The following is a 16,926-nucleotide window of genomic DNA, read 5'->3' on the forward strand; positions in this document are numbered from 1 at the left end:
CTGATAATAAACTTGGCACTTGCACTAATCCATCTGTCTCTGACACTCTATAACTGACTGCTCTACCTGGTCATTTGGTTTCCTAAACGTAACATTCTCTCTCTCTCTCTCTCTCTCTCTCTCTCTCTCTCTCTCTCTCTCTCTCTCTCTCTCTCTCTCTCTCTCTCTCTCTCTCTCTCTCCCTCTCTCCCTCTTTTTTCATAAAATGCAAGTTAATTAATGAAAAAAAAATTCAACTCAAAACAGATATTGACCATAGAAGAGCTGGCCTTGAAGGACTTCAGGATTACTTATATGATGTACATAAAACTTTATTGGGTAACACTTTAGTTTAGGGTCCAAATTCTCATGCTTATTAGCATGCATATTACTAGAATATTGGCTGTTTTTAGTACTTATAAAGCACATATTAACCCTTATTCTGCATGACCATATTCTAAATCCCTTATCCTACCCAATACCTAAACTTAACTCTATGAATAATAAGCGGCAATTAGGATTATTGAGGCAAAAGTATTTAATAGGGTAATTAATAGCAAATAGTTAGAATTGGACCCTAAACTAAAGGGTGACACTTTATCGTTATATTTGGGCGCAAACTCTTACACCTACGTTTGCATTGACCCGATCACAAGAAGTGGTCAATGCTAAATACAAGTTTAAACAAGGTCTCAAATGTTTTGAGCTTGTCCACTTTCAATCTCACAGAGTCACAAACGCTTTGCTGGAAAATGTTTTGTCTGGGATTGCTTTAGTAGTGTAGACGCTCATGTGGGTGAGTGCATTTAAACAACCACAAAAGACTGCCTACTCTCCACCTACTGACTTACAGGGATAGTTCACCCAAATATGAAAATCAATATTTGTGAATCTTTTACTCACCCTCAAGTTGTTCCAAGTCTGTATTAATTTCTTCCCTCTCTGTCAGTAACCAAAGAGTTGATGAACACCATTGACTTCAATAGTAATTTATTTTCCATACTATAGAAGTCAGTGGTGTCCACCAATTGTTTGGTTACCCAGATTTTTTAAAATAGCTTCTTTTGTGTTCAGCAGGGGAAAAATAATAATACAGATTTGGAACAACTTGAGGGTGAGTGAATGATGACCTTTAATTTTTGGTAGATGAATTAAAACATTTTGGTGAACTATCCCTAACTATAATGCGTAAATATTATGGAAAGTGCACTAAAAAAACGGGATTTGAAGTTTGTCAGCGGAAGACCTCATTTTAGTCTGAAGGTGGAAAACGTCTCTGTTCTCTCACCATTCCTGATTTCTAACATGCACTCAGTGTTCGGCATGGTCTTTTAGCTATCAGAGCAGTAACAAAAGCAGTTCTCCGTATGTTTTTCTGTTTCACGTTCTTTTGTAAATTGTGCATGCTTGTTTCCTCCACTAGACTGAAAGGTTTGAAAAAATCCAAAGACCCCTCCTCTCAAAGACATCAGGAAAGAAGTGGTCGAAAATGGACAAAAGAGACAGATTAAACACTGTACCACAGCAGGTGTAAACGGGATTGTGTCTCCCTTGTCTACTTGTAATTCAAAATGTGCATTTCCTCGCCTGTCAACCAGATACATTATACAGTTTTTCAAATATTTATAAACATTTCCCAATTTAGCATTCTCCTGAATTAATAAATGTGTGACAAAAAAATCATATTTTACACATTACACATTTCACACATTTTTTCCTGATGGTTTACTGATAGGACCTACTGTCATAATTGTGACATATAAAAATACAGAAAGTACAAATAATTGAGAATTCTTTTTTTTTCTTTCTTTTTTTCCACCAGAGTTAGTGTGACCTTGTTTACCCATAACAGGCGAAATACTGAAATGTAGTTTGAAAGGGGTCTGTTCTTTAAGCAGCTCACGCTGAATTAATTGCAAATAATTGTAGAGAAAAAGAATAATAAGAGGAATTTTAATAGTGTTGCGTTGTGAGCACAGTAAAAAGTCTTACTGTTCAGCGGCAGATTTCGATTGGGGACCAGTTTCCGTATTTTCTGTGTATTGCAGTATTTGTTGAAGAAGGATTTGAAAGCTTGAAAAGTTGAGAATGACACATACTATGATAGAATAATGGTTACATCAAATCAAATACAAACTGAAGTAAAAAATAGAACTCTTCTCTTCGAGGTTTCATGCATTGTATATTTATTTGAAATATGTTTATAATAACACAGGAGGTATAAATAAGGCATTTTTGCAGTGGTCTACTCACAGCGCTTTGTGCTCGCCACAGCTGCATGGGTTAGTTATATCACCATTATTCATTTATACGCCTTATGTTTATGCAATGAGAAGAAAGATGGATGACTTTGGGTTTCATCAGTATGTCTAAAAAGCCTCTTGTTTCTGGAATTTTCCATTAGTCCCTGGACTACAGTTTCTCTATCAAGATAATGACTTTCATAAATTGGCTCACACAATAGATAATGGTTGTTTTTCCTTGTGAAAGCGACTTTTGTGGCATATTATTATAACGTCATCTTCTTTTCTCAAGCAGTAGACCCAGTGCACGTCATTATAAATCATCTGGGTCTTCTTAAATACCACATATATTTCTAATTCTGTTACCAGGTTTTACTGCTTGAAAATCTTGTGAAAAAGAAGTGTACTTAAACTGTACTTGCAGTTAATCTAATATTAATGAAATAAAAAGTCACAAGTGTACTTAAAGATGCTTTCATGAGTATTTTTTAAAACATTTGAGAACTTGTAATAATGTCAAATTAAGTGTTACTCTAAAGTTTATTTTTAAATCATAATTTTTTTTCATGCTAAAAAGAAGCATTAAAGACTTTGATGCATTGACTAAAGTTCATGTAAATGTAAGGGTGGATCGACTACAGTGGTTCAGACTGCAGGGTTGCTGGAAGACTAAAGAAACAAGATTGTAGAAAACTGTACTGCAACATTTTTCGTTGTAAAATTTACAATAAATAATTCGATACATTTTGCATGACTTTCACAGTAAGGATTACAGCAATATACTGTGAAATGTACTCACAGCAATTTACTGTAATTTTTTTATCTGTGATATTACAATGTATTGTTGTAAAAGCACAGCTGTATACTGTAACTTCACAGCTTCAATGACAAACCAATTACTGTGATATTACAGTACATTACTGGGGAATTACAATCTTTTGCTGTATATCATTAGAACATGGCCCTGTACTTTTACAGTGTGTACTGTGAAGATAATGTACAAGTTGACCATAATTTACTGTGAATTTACAATGTATACTGTGGAAGTCATGCTACAATTGTCCAATAATGTAAAAGTAATGCAGATGAAGCTTCCATTTACCTTGAATTTACATTCATTGTACAATTAACCCCATCCCCCCAACAAACAACTCTGAGGTAAAGTCAACGTTAGCCCAATGGCACATTTATTAACAAATAAATATTTTTCAATGTACAGAAGATGCCAAGAACTTCATGTCGTAAAGGGGTCAGACGCTCCTCTCAGTCTCAAACATTACAATGAGTCCACACACAACAGCATTGTGTAAAAATCTTGTAGTGCAAAGTTACAAAAAATTACAAAAAAAAACAAGGCTACTCAAAACGGAGCCTGACAACTACCGCTGCAAAAAAAACACACAAAAAAAACTATGATGCCCACTCAAAGTCAGCTTCCTCAAAAGGGTGCTCCTGCTCACTTGAGGGTTCATTGTTGTTCACTTCTTGGTCTTTGAGCCTCTTTCAGGATTGATGTCCAGGAAGCACCTGTTGATAAGCAAAGATAGTTTCATTTTTAAATAGACTTTCATAAAGAATTGTTACCTATTTACACCATTATATGACTGGCACACAGCAACGGTTGAAGTTAAAAATCTTCATCTTTAAAAATCTTCATTAAAAATCATCAAGATCTTTTTTAATCTTCATTAAAAAAATCTTAAAAAATCAAATCTTCAGCATATCTAAGTGTATGCACACTATACTGTCCATATCCAGAAAGGGAATAAAAACATCATCAAAGTAGTCGATATGTGACATCAGTTGGTTAGTTAGAATCCCTTGAAGCATCGAAAATATATTTTGATCCAAAAATAACAAAAACTACGACTTTATTCAGCATTGTCTTCACTTCCAGGTTTTTAATCCTCAAATAAAGATTTGAACAGTTATGAATCAGCGTATTGATTCCTGATTCACGCTGCCAATGTCAGCAGTTTGGCAGTTTGACACGCGATCCGAATCATGAATCAGAGGATCACCGTTTGAATCTTTATTTGAGGATTGAAAACAAACCTGGAAGAGAAGACAATGCTGAATAAAGTTGTAGTTTTTGTTATTTTTTGACCAAAATGTATTTTCGATGCTTCAAGAGATTCTAATTAACCAAATGATGCCACATATGGACTACTTTGATCATGTTTTTATTCTTTTTATGGACATGGACAGTATAGTGTGCATACACTTGGACTAAATATAAAATATCTTAAACTGTGTTCCGAAGATGAACGGATGTCTTACGGGTGTGGAACGACATTAGGGTGAGTCATTAATGACAATTTTAAAACATTTTTGGGTGAACTAACCCTTTAAGTAGGTCAAAAAAAGCACTCTTAAGGTTAACTAACTGCATTTAACATAAATGTGAACTATAACAGATTTAATTCAATTGTACATAACATGCAGTTAAGTGTCAAATATTACATTCATGTTGCCCTTAAGTATATTCTTTTAATTACCATAAGTACTCTTTTGAAAAGTATGCTAAAGTGTATTGTATATGATTCTAGCATTTCAAACAGTGCTTGTATACTTTGTGTCCATTGTGCATTGACTAGTCATAAACTTTTCTTTCTTTGAAAAAGACTGTGCTTCAGTGTATCACAGAACAGTTGGAAATGCGAGGGGACTTTAGTGCACTCCTACGCAATCAGCGCTCGTGGCATTTGAACAAAAAATATGGAAGGCCGTATGAGTCAGATTGCATTATAAATTGACATTCTTATGTGCTATATAATGAGCGTGATAGATAGTGTGTGTGAGAGAAAGAGACAGAGAGATAAGAAAAGAGACAAAGAGACAAAAGTAATCAGAGAGTGAATCATAGAGACAAAAAGCTAAAGACAGAGATGGTAGCGTGGCAGAGTTGTTAGTTGGAAGGTAAGGGAGGAGTTTGCCTGTGTTGTTTAGAGCTGTCACTGAAGACGCCCGGTCCCTGTAGCGCTTAGTGATTGCAGTTGGTTTAAAACGGAACCCTGGAAACGGTGATAGAAACAGTTCCATTCAAACCGCTCTATCTCTCTTTCTTTCTGTCTCCTCTCTCTCACACACACACACACGACGCACCAGGCACAATTCAGAGAAGAGATCCCCCACACAGAAGCAACATTCAATCTTGTGCCAGCTTATCTCACACACACACATACACAATAGTAGTCCGCCAAATGCGCCATGCAGCATGTTTTAGAGTGCTTTGGACTTACTAAATTGCAGATGCTTCCTGTCAATCTGATATTGACATGTTTTTTAGTCTCCGTCTCTCAGCGATGGTCGACAAATTGGTCAATCACAAAGATGATGGCTGTGGTGTCTGTAGAAATCATCAGATGTCTACTCAGCCAGCTGCTGTGTTAGACTGATATGGTCCATTTAAACCCATTAAAGGCAAGAACATAATGTTTTATGTTACCAGTGTTTACACTTTTTTTGGAGAAGTCAACCTACAAATTACATATTTATTGAATAGAAAGCTGAAATAGCAAAATATTAAAGGGGGGGGGGTGAAATGCTGTTTCATGCATACTGAGCTTTTTACACTGTTAAAGACTTGGATTCCCATCCTAAACATAGACAAAGTTTCAAAAACTAAGTTGGACGTTTGATGGATTATTTCTGTGTCAAAAATACTCCTTCCGGCTTCTCACAAGTTTCGGAGAGTTTTTTTCGAGTATGGGTCCGCTTGACGTCAACGGGTCGGAATGTCCTTGTATGGGCTGTACAGGCTTTTCTTCCGGAAGGGTGCGTGTATGTGATCAGCGCAAGAGAAAATGCACGCCCATAAACACTGCTCTCAAGGTGCAGATCCACTCGTCCCCGCAACACTTTATTCCTATGGGTGACATCAAGCGTCTTTAACGCGCCTGCATAGCATTCCGGGAAGGCAGCGCTGCATTAGAACTGATTTGAGCGCAGAAATGACGAGAAGCGTCACAACATCACGCTTCAGTCGCATCGCAAAAGTGCATCTCCACGGTCACAGCTGTCACAGGACTTCACGAAATCAACAATGTTACCAAAGAAGTGTGTTTTTAACTCAGCGGTCCCAGCGATAAAGGTTCAGTTCTGCTTTGGAAGCAGTCGGTGGGTAAAACTGCTTCAAATGTCTATGCTGTTGGCTATCGTCGCATAAGTTAACATCAGTAAACAACACGATCGTGTATAACGTTAGTTAATTTATCAATGGAACGTGATCTATGGTGTGTGTTTAAATACATTTGTTTAGCTGACCACTATAGGTGTCAGTTTGTTTATTGGAAACCACCCAAACATAAACCTAGGAGACGTTCGCACAAAGCGTGCTTCTTCATTCAAATGCACTAACATCACTCCATTGTTTTTTTTATCTGACATGCAAAACCGTTTTGCTTGCTACTGCTAAGGTTTAGTCACATACAATAGTCCATAAACCAAATCATATCCTCATAAACCACAAGTAAACAAACGCAAATGTTGACAGGCCACTAAATACAGTACATACCACAGAGACAGACGTCCTGATGTTGGTGCTTCTCCTGTTGAATTTATTTCAGCCTCCTGGATCATACATGTATTAGTTGAATCTGATTGGTTTATTAGGGTAATGTTTTCTTATTTTACACATGACGATGTCACAGCTTTCAGAAGCTCTCGTGCAGTAGCTGCTTGCTGGTTATTCTTTAGCTCCGCCCACACGATACGCCTCCAGCCGCTCGTTTTTTTTTTTTCCGGAAAGACTCGGTACCTATCTTTCTTTTATGAATATAATAAAACTAAAGACTTTTCAGAGATATAAAGGATGCAATACTACTCTATAGGTACTCAAGATTGACATGAGATTGACTGAAACTGAGTGCCCCCCCCCCCCTTAAAAACATTTGATACTTCTGCTTTAATCTTTTTGTTTTTGAGCAAAAATAATGCAAAATGCATTGTCACTGCATTTCAATATTGTATGTTAAAGCAATTTCATTTGTGGTTATTAAATTGCAGTAGGTCGGCTACCCATATTGCTCTCTACATTTTAAATACTCATTTCATCTGTTTCTCCCGTTCTATATCTCTCTTAGTTGTGACAGGAAATCATAACAATCTTATCTGTTTTTCTCTCTATTTGTATTCGGTCCTCTCAGAGTGATCGATATGTAATCCTAACAGCAATGCTGCTTTATGGATCTTATGTGCCTCCTTACATCTTTGTTGGATGTCTGGATTACACTCATTAGGCGTCTTATGACACAGTGTGTGTGTAACCTGCTTTTCAAATATCTGGTGCAATTTTTCAGTTGTGACATTTAAAAGCTGACATCCAGTCAAATCTGTCAGTTACACTCAACCTATCCCATCCTCAGAGCCAACCCCAATATTGTTCAATGCCTTAATGAGGTGTGGGAATCAGGAAATCGACAACTTTATCCACATTCTTTTGTGTAGGTGTCAAAATCTGAGGAAATCACTGTTTTTATTTTATAGTTCTTCCTTTTTTAGCTGTACATAAATTGAGCAAAACTGTAAATTAATATTTGAATGAACTAATATATATATATATATATATATATATATATATATATATATATATATATATATATATATATATATATATATATATAGTTAACATTTCTCTTTGTATTAATGAGACTCCAAGGGAAAGCAAGAGAGGAAAGTGAACAGAAAGCAAAAAGAGGAAGAATACTAATCCTGTTCTCTTTCAGACCTCCACTTTTCTCTTGAGGTCTGTTCCTAAAAAGCCTGGTAAGAGAGGAAGTGAAAAAGTAAGGCTCTGTGGGACCCCCATGGCAGTTGAATGACTTGACGGGCAGATACTTGTCAACTAGAGGAAGGTCAATTTCACTGTGTTTGAAGAGCAACTGCCCTCAAGCCAGCTTTGGCCTTCTTAGATCATTCTTTGGGAACAATGTCTTAGGCTGGCTTGCAGCTAATGCCTTCTCTAAACCTATTAGTTTTGGAAAATGGTTTTCTCTAGAGGGCCATAGTCTGCGTTGATGGATTCTCTGGATTTGTGTCGTGCAGGCGACAGGCTGATTATTTTACGTCCCAGAACTCAGACTTGGACTTTGATGATGTTTATTGTGGAAAAGAACCACAGCTATAACCAGAATAGGCTTTGCGATACATTCTGATTGACAAGCCGCAGTGATTTAGATCACGCCGACTTTAGACGAGTCTGATATTTTAGCATTAGAAGAGATGAGACCATTACAATTTGGAAATAGAAAAGAAAATTGGAAAAAGGATGGTCTTGTGAAGAGCATGCTTGCTGACACACTCCCCTCCCGATCAATTCTATTGCTTCCTTTTACCGCGGGTCATATTTTATAAACTCCAGCCATAAATGGATATGGCGAGGTCAGTAATGATCTTATTTTTCCACATTTGTGTGCATGGCAGCTCTGCGTGAGACCCTAAATGTCTGAGGTCAAGCTGAGAGGGGATGCTTATTTGTTTCTTTTTGCGAAGAAAAGAACTATCATTGAGGAAAAGAGAGGGAGGTAAGAGATAAATCCTCGTACCTTTCATCACTACTCCTCTCGTTACTTTATCAGGGAGAATGAATAGCCAGTTTCGTTGTGCTGATAATCAACTTGTAAAAGCTTGTAATTTTAAGGGTCTAATTTTGGATCCACTGGAGGTTTAAATCAAGTGCATGAAAGCTGTACGAAATGATTTATGAGAATGATTATTCCTCTTAATCATGAGTGATTGAGGGAGATTAATAGTCTGACCTACTGCCCATTTTCAGCCGCCTCTCTAGAGTTGATTAACTTAATACCAAGCCTGGATGGCCAAACTATATTGTACTGTCATAAGTGACACGTCCATGTTCAACCGTTATAAGGTTTCAGGCTTGATAACGGCACAAACATGGTTAGTAGTCTGGGACGCCTGCAGGATTTAATCTCAGGGTACGCACAAAAACCTGACCATGCCCCAAATTCAATTAATTTTAGAAAATATCAGATCCTTTGGCTTTGTGTGTGTTTGTGTGTGTGTGTGAAATGACAGTCAGGCAAAATTGGCACAATAATTCACGATTTGTAAAAATAAATCAATAAATAAAATGCAAGAAATCAAGCATCGCATCAGTTCTGACTGCCAGCTGTTCCTGTCGTGTACAAATCCAGTTTCGACACCCATCACCGCTGCCATTTAAATTCCCATTCTTCCATCGCATCGCTGCTCGCAAATCAAAACTCCCTCCTCCAACCCCAACTCCACCTTTGACTTGGTGGAGTGGTATTTAATCTCCTTTGCTTCTTTCCGTACAGGTCTCTACATGGCAATCATTTTTTTGTCTATATGTGTTTTCTTTGTCTACACTCTATATAATTATGATTGTAATTTATGCATATAATGGTTCCGTTCTGTACCCCGGGGGTGGGGGGTGGGGTTGACTTACTGTTCTCCCCGCTCTGTCCATGCAGCTGCATGGACAGCCATGGGGAGTTTTTGCCCAGAACAGAACCATACCACCATCACTAACTGTATGCATTATTGTAGAAAACAATATACTTGACAAAGTGGTCCTGACTGAAATACACTACCATTCAAAAGTTTGTGGTCAATAATATATTAATATATATATTTATAGTAAATGTTGAAATTAACATTAACAAAGATAAATAAATGCTTTATTAGTGCAGTTCATCATTAGTTCATCTTAACTAATGTAGTAAACTAGTATTAACTAATGACCATTATTCTAAAGTGTTACCGAAATTATAAATGTCTTCACTGTAATTTTGGATCAGTTTAATGCATCCATGCTGAATGTTGAGTGTTCATTTTTTTACTTTTTTCTTTAACTTGGACACTCTTATATGCCTTTACATAAAAATGAGATTGAAATGTTAGTTAAAAAATGTGTGCATCTCTTTCTTTTCAGTGGAAGACAGGGGACAGAGAGTGACGGCCCACTGGATCTCTCACGACACAGCACAGGAAGAAACTGAAACAACATTTAAGGTAAGGCACTAGGTAACAATAAGAAAAAATATGTTTAAATATTCACCACATACATATTCTTACATATAACATGAAATATTGATCAGTTTTATTTATGCAAACTGTCAGGAGACTTCTCACTAGGGTGACATTTAGTTAGATAGTGTACTAAAGACACATTTACACTGTTGTCTTGGTCTTAGCACTGAGTTGTTACATTTCCAAACATATGTGGAAAGCTGAGCAACGGTGGATGCAGCTTGGCCAATGTGTTTGTGGATTTCTGCACTGTGGCAAACATTTTTAGTGGTTCCGTGCCTCAAATATGCAATATGACATACCAAAAACAATGAGTTTTCTCTTGATGGAAATGGTCAAGCCAGCGTCTTACAAGCCAGTCCAAGAGGATGCAGTTGTTACTTCTTGCAGCTGGCAGTAGTGGCATCACTACCAGCAAGCAGCTCCTGATAAGCACCCTAGGGTTTTGGTTATTATTGTCTGAGTTATGAAACTTGTAGACGAACTGTGGTGGTGTATTTTAGATTCTTCCATAATGAGGAAAGGCTGGAATCCAGAAAGACCCTTGCTTTTGTCCACTGCCGGTGTCTAACATTCAGAGTTTCTAACAAGCACCTAGAAAGTTTTCCTTCATGTCCTTTTGGAAGAGCTTGATGATTCTTGAATGACCTAAAAGAGGCCTCTTTTGTTCAAATCAATGACAGCAATGTTGAAGGGTTTCAGGCACCTGTTCTCATCATTTTTCTTGATTCTATGTCCAGTTGTCACGTGATAAGTATTATTCTACCAATTTCTCGAACTTACTCCAACTATCCACCATCTAGATGTCTTTAAAAAAACATATATACCATATATATCGACCACCCACTCTCCAGTCTGTACCATTGAACACCTCTAAATAAAGATTATATATCTTATAAATAATCCATAATGTTTACTAGTGAAATAGTTTGACCTGCCCAGAGGAATCCATTCCCATTGGCTGATTTAAAATCACAGCTCTCTCTACTAAAGTTTTGTCCACTCAAATGCATCTTTCCTATCCTTGAATATTGTTGCTGCATTTCATGTGCTGTTGAACACGGCCACACACATGTGAATGTGCACACAACCTTGTGCACTCCTCTGGAACATCCACTTAGTCTGATTTCTCTGCCCTCTTCTCTGTTGTATTGACATCTGTGCTCGGCCTCAAACTCGATGCCCTTCGGATGAATCTAACTTGCTTGGCTTGTTAGACAGCCTTCAAATGTCAAGCTAAATGCTTCAAACAAACCCAGTCCAGTTGCACCTACATTAAAACAATGTTTAACATACAATAATAAGAACTAACATAATTTAAATGCACAGAGATCATGTATGTTTTTGCTACTTATTTGTTGCATGGTCAATCAATGGACATCTGGTCCTATGTGTGTGGCTCTTAGTCTGAATTTTGTCATTCCTCAGTATTTGCAATTGGTTCAGTGTCTTACTATTGTGCCATGGCTTGACTCAGCAGAATTAACTATTTAGTAGTTCTTTATAAATGTATGATGGGATATTCTAGTGGTAAAGTATAGTGTCAAATCCAGCCATGGCTCATCTGTAAGGGCAGAGCCCCAACAAAGACCTCTATATACACTGAATTAATCATAAGTTGTAAATGTGTTCAGCATTCTGCAACAAATATTTTTCAGATTTTTCTAGATTATTTTAATTTGTAAAGTGACCAGGATGTTTTAAAATGAAGCGCGTGGAGTCGGCAGGCATGTATTATGATACCAAGTGGGGCAATTGGTCTCAGAGCCCTCCCAATCTATACAGCACCCTGCAAATCTGTGGTGAAAATGGAACTGGCTAACTAAGATCCATTGGGGCAGATGTTATCTCACATAAACCTCACTTCAGATCAAGACGATATCAGTCTTCTTCAGCTATCTGTCTGCATCACTTCAGTAACTAGTGGATCTAGTCAGTTCTTTGTGGAGTAGTGTATCAAATTAACGCAAGTATAAATCCTTTATACACAATAGTTCTGTTGTGTGTCATAGTTTTTTTTCAGGCAAGACGACGAAGAGTGGCAGATACAATTCAAAAGGAAATTTAATGTAGAAGATTTTCAGGTGAGTAATGCAGGCAGGTAGCAAAACACTACACAGAGATCAGACAAAGACTAAGGGAAACAGGAGAACTTAAAGGGTTAGTTCACCCCAGAATGAAAATTATGTCATTAATGACTCACCCTCATGTCGTTCCACAACCGTAAGACCTCCGTTCCACACCCGTGAGATCTCCGCATCTTCGGAACACAGTTTCAGATATTTTATATTTAGTCCGAGAGCTTTCTGTCCCTCCATTGAAAATGTATGTGTGGTATACTGTCCATGTCCAGAAGGACCAGAAAGGTAATAAAAACATCAAAGTAGTCCATACGTGACATAAGTGGGTTAGTTAGAATTTCTTGAAGCTTTGAAAATAGATTTTGGTCCAAAAATAACAAAAGCTACGACTTTATTCAGCATTGTCTTCTCTTCCGGGTCTGTTTTCAATCCACGTTCGCGACTCCGCAGAGACGAAGCTGACGTAAGATGCTGCTGATGTGTTATCTTGTGCCCCCCCCCCCCCCCCCCCCTACAGTTTTTCTCAATTGCTAAAACACTAAAACCCATCGGCTGAACAAATTTCTCAGTTGTGTGAACTCATTTAGCGAATTGTGCAGTCTGTTTTCAATACCTTAAACCATTTCACATGGTAAAACACAATTTGCAGATCTCACTTAGACTTTTCAGCAAAACTCTAAACACATTCTCATTGTCAAGACACATTCTGCACTCCAATGCACATGCCTTCATACAGGTTAACACAAGTGGCAACAATCAAATACAAATGGAGAACACAATGTCATTGATTGAACACAACCACTCAAAACTGATTTAACCTGTTTCAAATGATGAGACACAACCAATATAAGTACAGTGCATAGGCTGTATACTGTACAATTGACAAATCGTATTTCCCTGAACATGATGCTTTGCATTTGTTGACAGTACTGACTGCTCAATAGATTTTGACCGGTTGCAGGTTCATATCAACAAAGAACAAGTATTACAGTATTACAGAAACAAAGGACAAGTTTGTGAGATGCAGAGTACAGTACTGTAAAAATCAGCCTGATCTAATGAAAATGCATATCTATAGCACAAATTGTATTTATCGTGCGATTTATATGCCAAAATGAGTTTTTATGTGCATATGTTACGTAGTTTTCGTGTGCATATGATACGTGTGCACTTACTCCAAACAACTAAACCTACCCAATGGGTTGGCAATGCAAATCATATTCACATAAAAACTAATTGTGCCGTATAAATCGCACAATAAATTCAAGTTTGTGATGTATATGCATTTCATGAGAATGAGTTGGTAAAAATAGGGCTACAAGCAAGAGGAAGAACAAAAAATTCAAAGCAAAGCAGAGCAGCAATAATTTCTGACCAATTTTGAGCTACTATGATGAAATATGTTTTCATTCATCACAAGACAATGACAAAAATATTAAATTTGTTTTAAGGTTAAAAATTTACTTCTGCCTGAGAACTATTTTTTGAACAATGTGTTTTCTATTTTTTGCTGTATTGTTTACTGATTGCTTGATAGTGTTTATCATTTTGATCACTTTGTTTATGATTTTAGAGCAGTGTTTGATTTTGAACACAGGTAAAACAGTTTTGAGGCGAAAGTTTCATTTTGCAAGAGGAGTCAGAGGTTTTGTGAATAGTGCTTGAAGAGGAGGTTTTGTGTTTAATGGTTTCAGAAAATGGAGCAAGGTTTCAGAAATAGTGTTTTAGCAATTGAGAAAAACTGTAATAACAATTCCAAGTCTTGTGAGAGAACTCTGGTTTGACATACATGCAATCTCGCGTTGTTTACTTGTCACATCGCATGTGTAGTTGGGAAACGTAGTTTGTGCGCCGGAAAGAGAGAGTTGTCGGCGATTGTTCATGCAGTGTGAAGCTCCCTGTCGCCGATCCATCGTTCAGTGTGAACTCAACAGTGACTGAATGACACCCCAGATAATCATGCAGTGTGAAAAAAGAAACTGAAACAAAGGAATGTGATTAGGAAACAATGACAACAAAAACTGACAGGCATGTGACAAATGAAACCACACTGAAAGTCCAATGACAAAACAGACTTAACTGGCATTATGTTTGTGTTTGCTCTGAGAATAGACATGTAGTGAGGTGTTTTCCTCACTCGAATTCCTACAAAACTTACAACATTTTAAAATAACATTCGGAGACAGTAATACAATAATACATTAAGGCAATTTTAAGATAGCATTCTATGGGCCCTTTCATACACCAGAAATGCAACACCAGGTGTGATTTAAGTCTTTTTTTTGCTAGTTTTAGTCTGACACATTTACCATTTTCACCTCCAGTGCCCACATTGTTTGAATAGAAAAAGCACTTGTGCCTATCAGTTTGACAATGTGTGTTCGGGCGCATTGTTGGCGTGTTGCTATTTTGAGCCAAGTGAAAATGACTCCACAATTGACCAACAAAAACCTGCTCTAAAGTCAGATTTCGTTTTTTATTTAAAAGGCGTGTTAGTATAGGTGGGTGCACACTGCTTGTACACTCTGCGTATTACATACACAGATTACTCACTCAAAATTAAAGGATTGCAATGTAAAATCTTTGTTGATGTTGTAAAAATAATTTAAGGATGCACAGAGTACTTACCAACACGATCATCATTTTTGAGAGAAATAGTAAAGGTAAAGGCATAAACAAACAAGTTCTCTGTTTAGTAAACAAATTCAAACCAAGCGCTCTTTGGTGACGTGGATGATTACGTTACAGTTAATCTATCAATCGTTTTATGAGGCCCTTCCTGAATATTCGATTGGTCCAAACAACTCTGGTTTGAGCATAGCTGCTCCACAACGGAAGTCCAGACCGAACTTCAAGACCTCAAATGTTGTGGGCGGGGCTAAGTTTGACTGGCATCCAGGATACCTATTTGCAGTAATGATGATCATGGCAATACACCCATGTATTAAAAACTGACTCGTCAGGTTGAGGGTGTCTATATTCCTCCATGCAAATAGCGAATCCTGCATGGTGCAAGCGCAACTGGCTTTTAAAGGGAATGGGACAATTTGATTGGTTTGTTGAATATTATGCCCAAAACACACCCATGACTCATTAAGAGAATTGGAAACCAAACGCAGTACGTGCTGTCCATTTTTTTTTTTTTTTTTTTTTTTTGTTAAACTAGCAAAAGGGGATTTGGACACATCTTAAGTGCACCTGCGGCTTGAGCTTCAGCCAATGTGCTCAGATTGTTAAAATAGGGCCCCAAGTTTTTGTTGTTTGTACCAAAGTCTGACAGTCATCATTAGAGTGCCAACCTTAAGCTGAATAACGCAAGGACATTATAATTGTGACAAAAGTGTGTCTGATATGTAGCCTAGAAATCTAGACGCACCCTAGCAGCAGCAAATCTAATCTGCCGCGAGTGTCGTCTAGCAACTCTCAATACCCTTCTGAGCTGTAAACACCAAACTCTGGTCGGGCCAATCACATTGTGTATAGAGTCGGTGGGCGGGGCTTAACATAATGATGGCCGAGTTGCGCTTGCGTGCTTCTAGTAAACAGAAACTGGCGAATCAGTTTTGACTGTGACTCTGGAAGACTTGGAGTTAAGCTTTTCTCTGAGAAAAGAATAAAGAACGGCACTGAAGTCATTCATCAGAAGGGTAGATGTGTTCTGAGTTTTGCCGACTGGATACAGCAAAAGTTTAATCTGTCAACCATAGCTGTGAACTAGCTCTGCTTCACCTTCAATGCTCTGGTTGGTTGTAGCGCTATCCAATTGCGTGCATGCCGTGCAGAAGAAGTTAGAAAGACGACCGTTTATCCCGCCCATCGGATTGAGCCCCGTCTATGGTGAGTTTCCAGACCAAACATCTTGATGTTGGCTTGTCAGGCTATCTGATATGTTCAGCTATTAGAAATACAACTTACAAAATGTTTAGCATAAACTAGCCCTAAGACCCAGAATCTGCCCTACCTAAATTTACGGCCAAGAATGTGAATGGGTGATTAAATGTATTTATTTATTTATTTAAAATGTTCTAATTAACATTTCCTATTTAGAAATCTCTATTTAAAATCCACAGAAATTCGAAGGGAAGCATGTACTCTGTTTGAATAAATGTGACGCTTTTGAACCAAACTGATTCTGTCAGCTGTTGTTTTGCTAGTGGTGCAGAGTCTGACTATTGATGTGTTGGCAACTCCTTGACATTTAGGTCCGGCCTGTGAATATGTCACCATCTGTAGAGAGGAATAACCAAACACATTTCCAGATTTCATGGAAATGGTAAGATTAGTTATTTACTGGAACATGAATTGCTTTATAAGACTCAACAAAAGTAATTGGATATCATTCATTTTCTATAAGGGTTGACGATTTCCTGCAACACTGGCTACAGCGACTGTTGCCAAATATGCAGAGCTCAACTTAGATGAGGACCAAAGCGACAACTACCACTGGAAGGGAGGAGATTCCAACTACAAACCAACAGCTCATAATCTCTACAATCTAAAGCTATTTATTAGCTGTCACTGTGAACACAGCTTTTTTGGTGTCTCTCTCAGTCTCATATGTTCGCTTAATAGTTGACTTCACTAATAGACAGAAAAACAAAACTCTC

The 16,926-nt window shown here is 37.6% G+C and overlaps 1 protein-coding gene across 1 annotated transcript in view; it reads left to right on the forward strand.

The window, feature by feature from the left end:
* adam19a (ADAM metallopeptidase domain 19a) overlaps nucleotides 1-16,926 on the forward strand; it is a 151,710-nt gene that overhangs the window by 13,159 nt on the left and 121,625 nt on the right. The window contains exon 2 of the mRNA XM_067436254.1: nucleotides 10,141-10,220. Within this exon, the coding sequence (XP_067292355.1) occupies nucleotides 10,141-10,220 (80 nt within the window). The remainder of the gene's footprint in view (nucleotides 1-10,140; nucleotides 10,221-16,926) is intronic.

Source organism: Pseudorasbora parva, chromosome 1 (genome assembly GCF_024679245.1).
Source record: "Pseudorasbora parva isolate DD20220531a chromosome 1, ASM2467924v1, whole genome shotgun sequence".
NCBI lineage: Eukaryota > Metazoa > Chordata > Actinopteri > Cypriniformes > Gobionidae > Pseudorasbora > Pseudorasbora parva.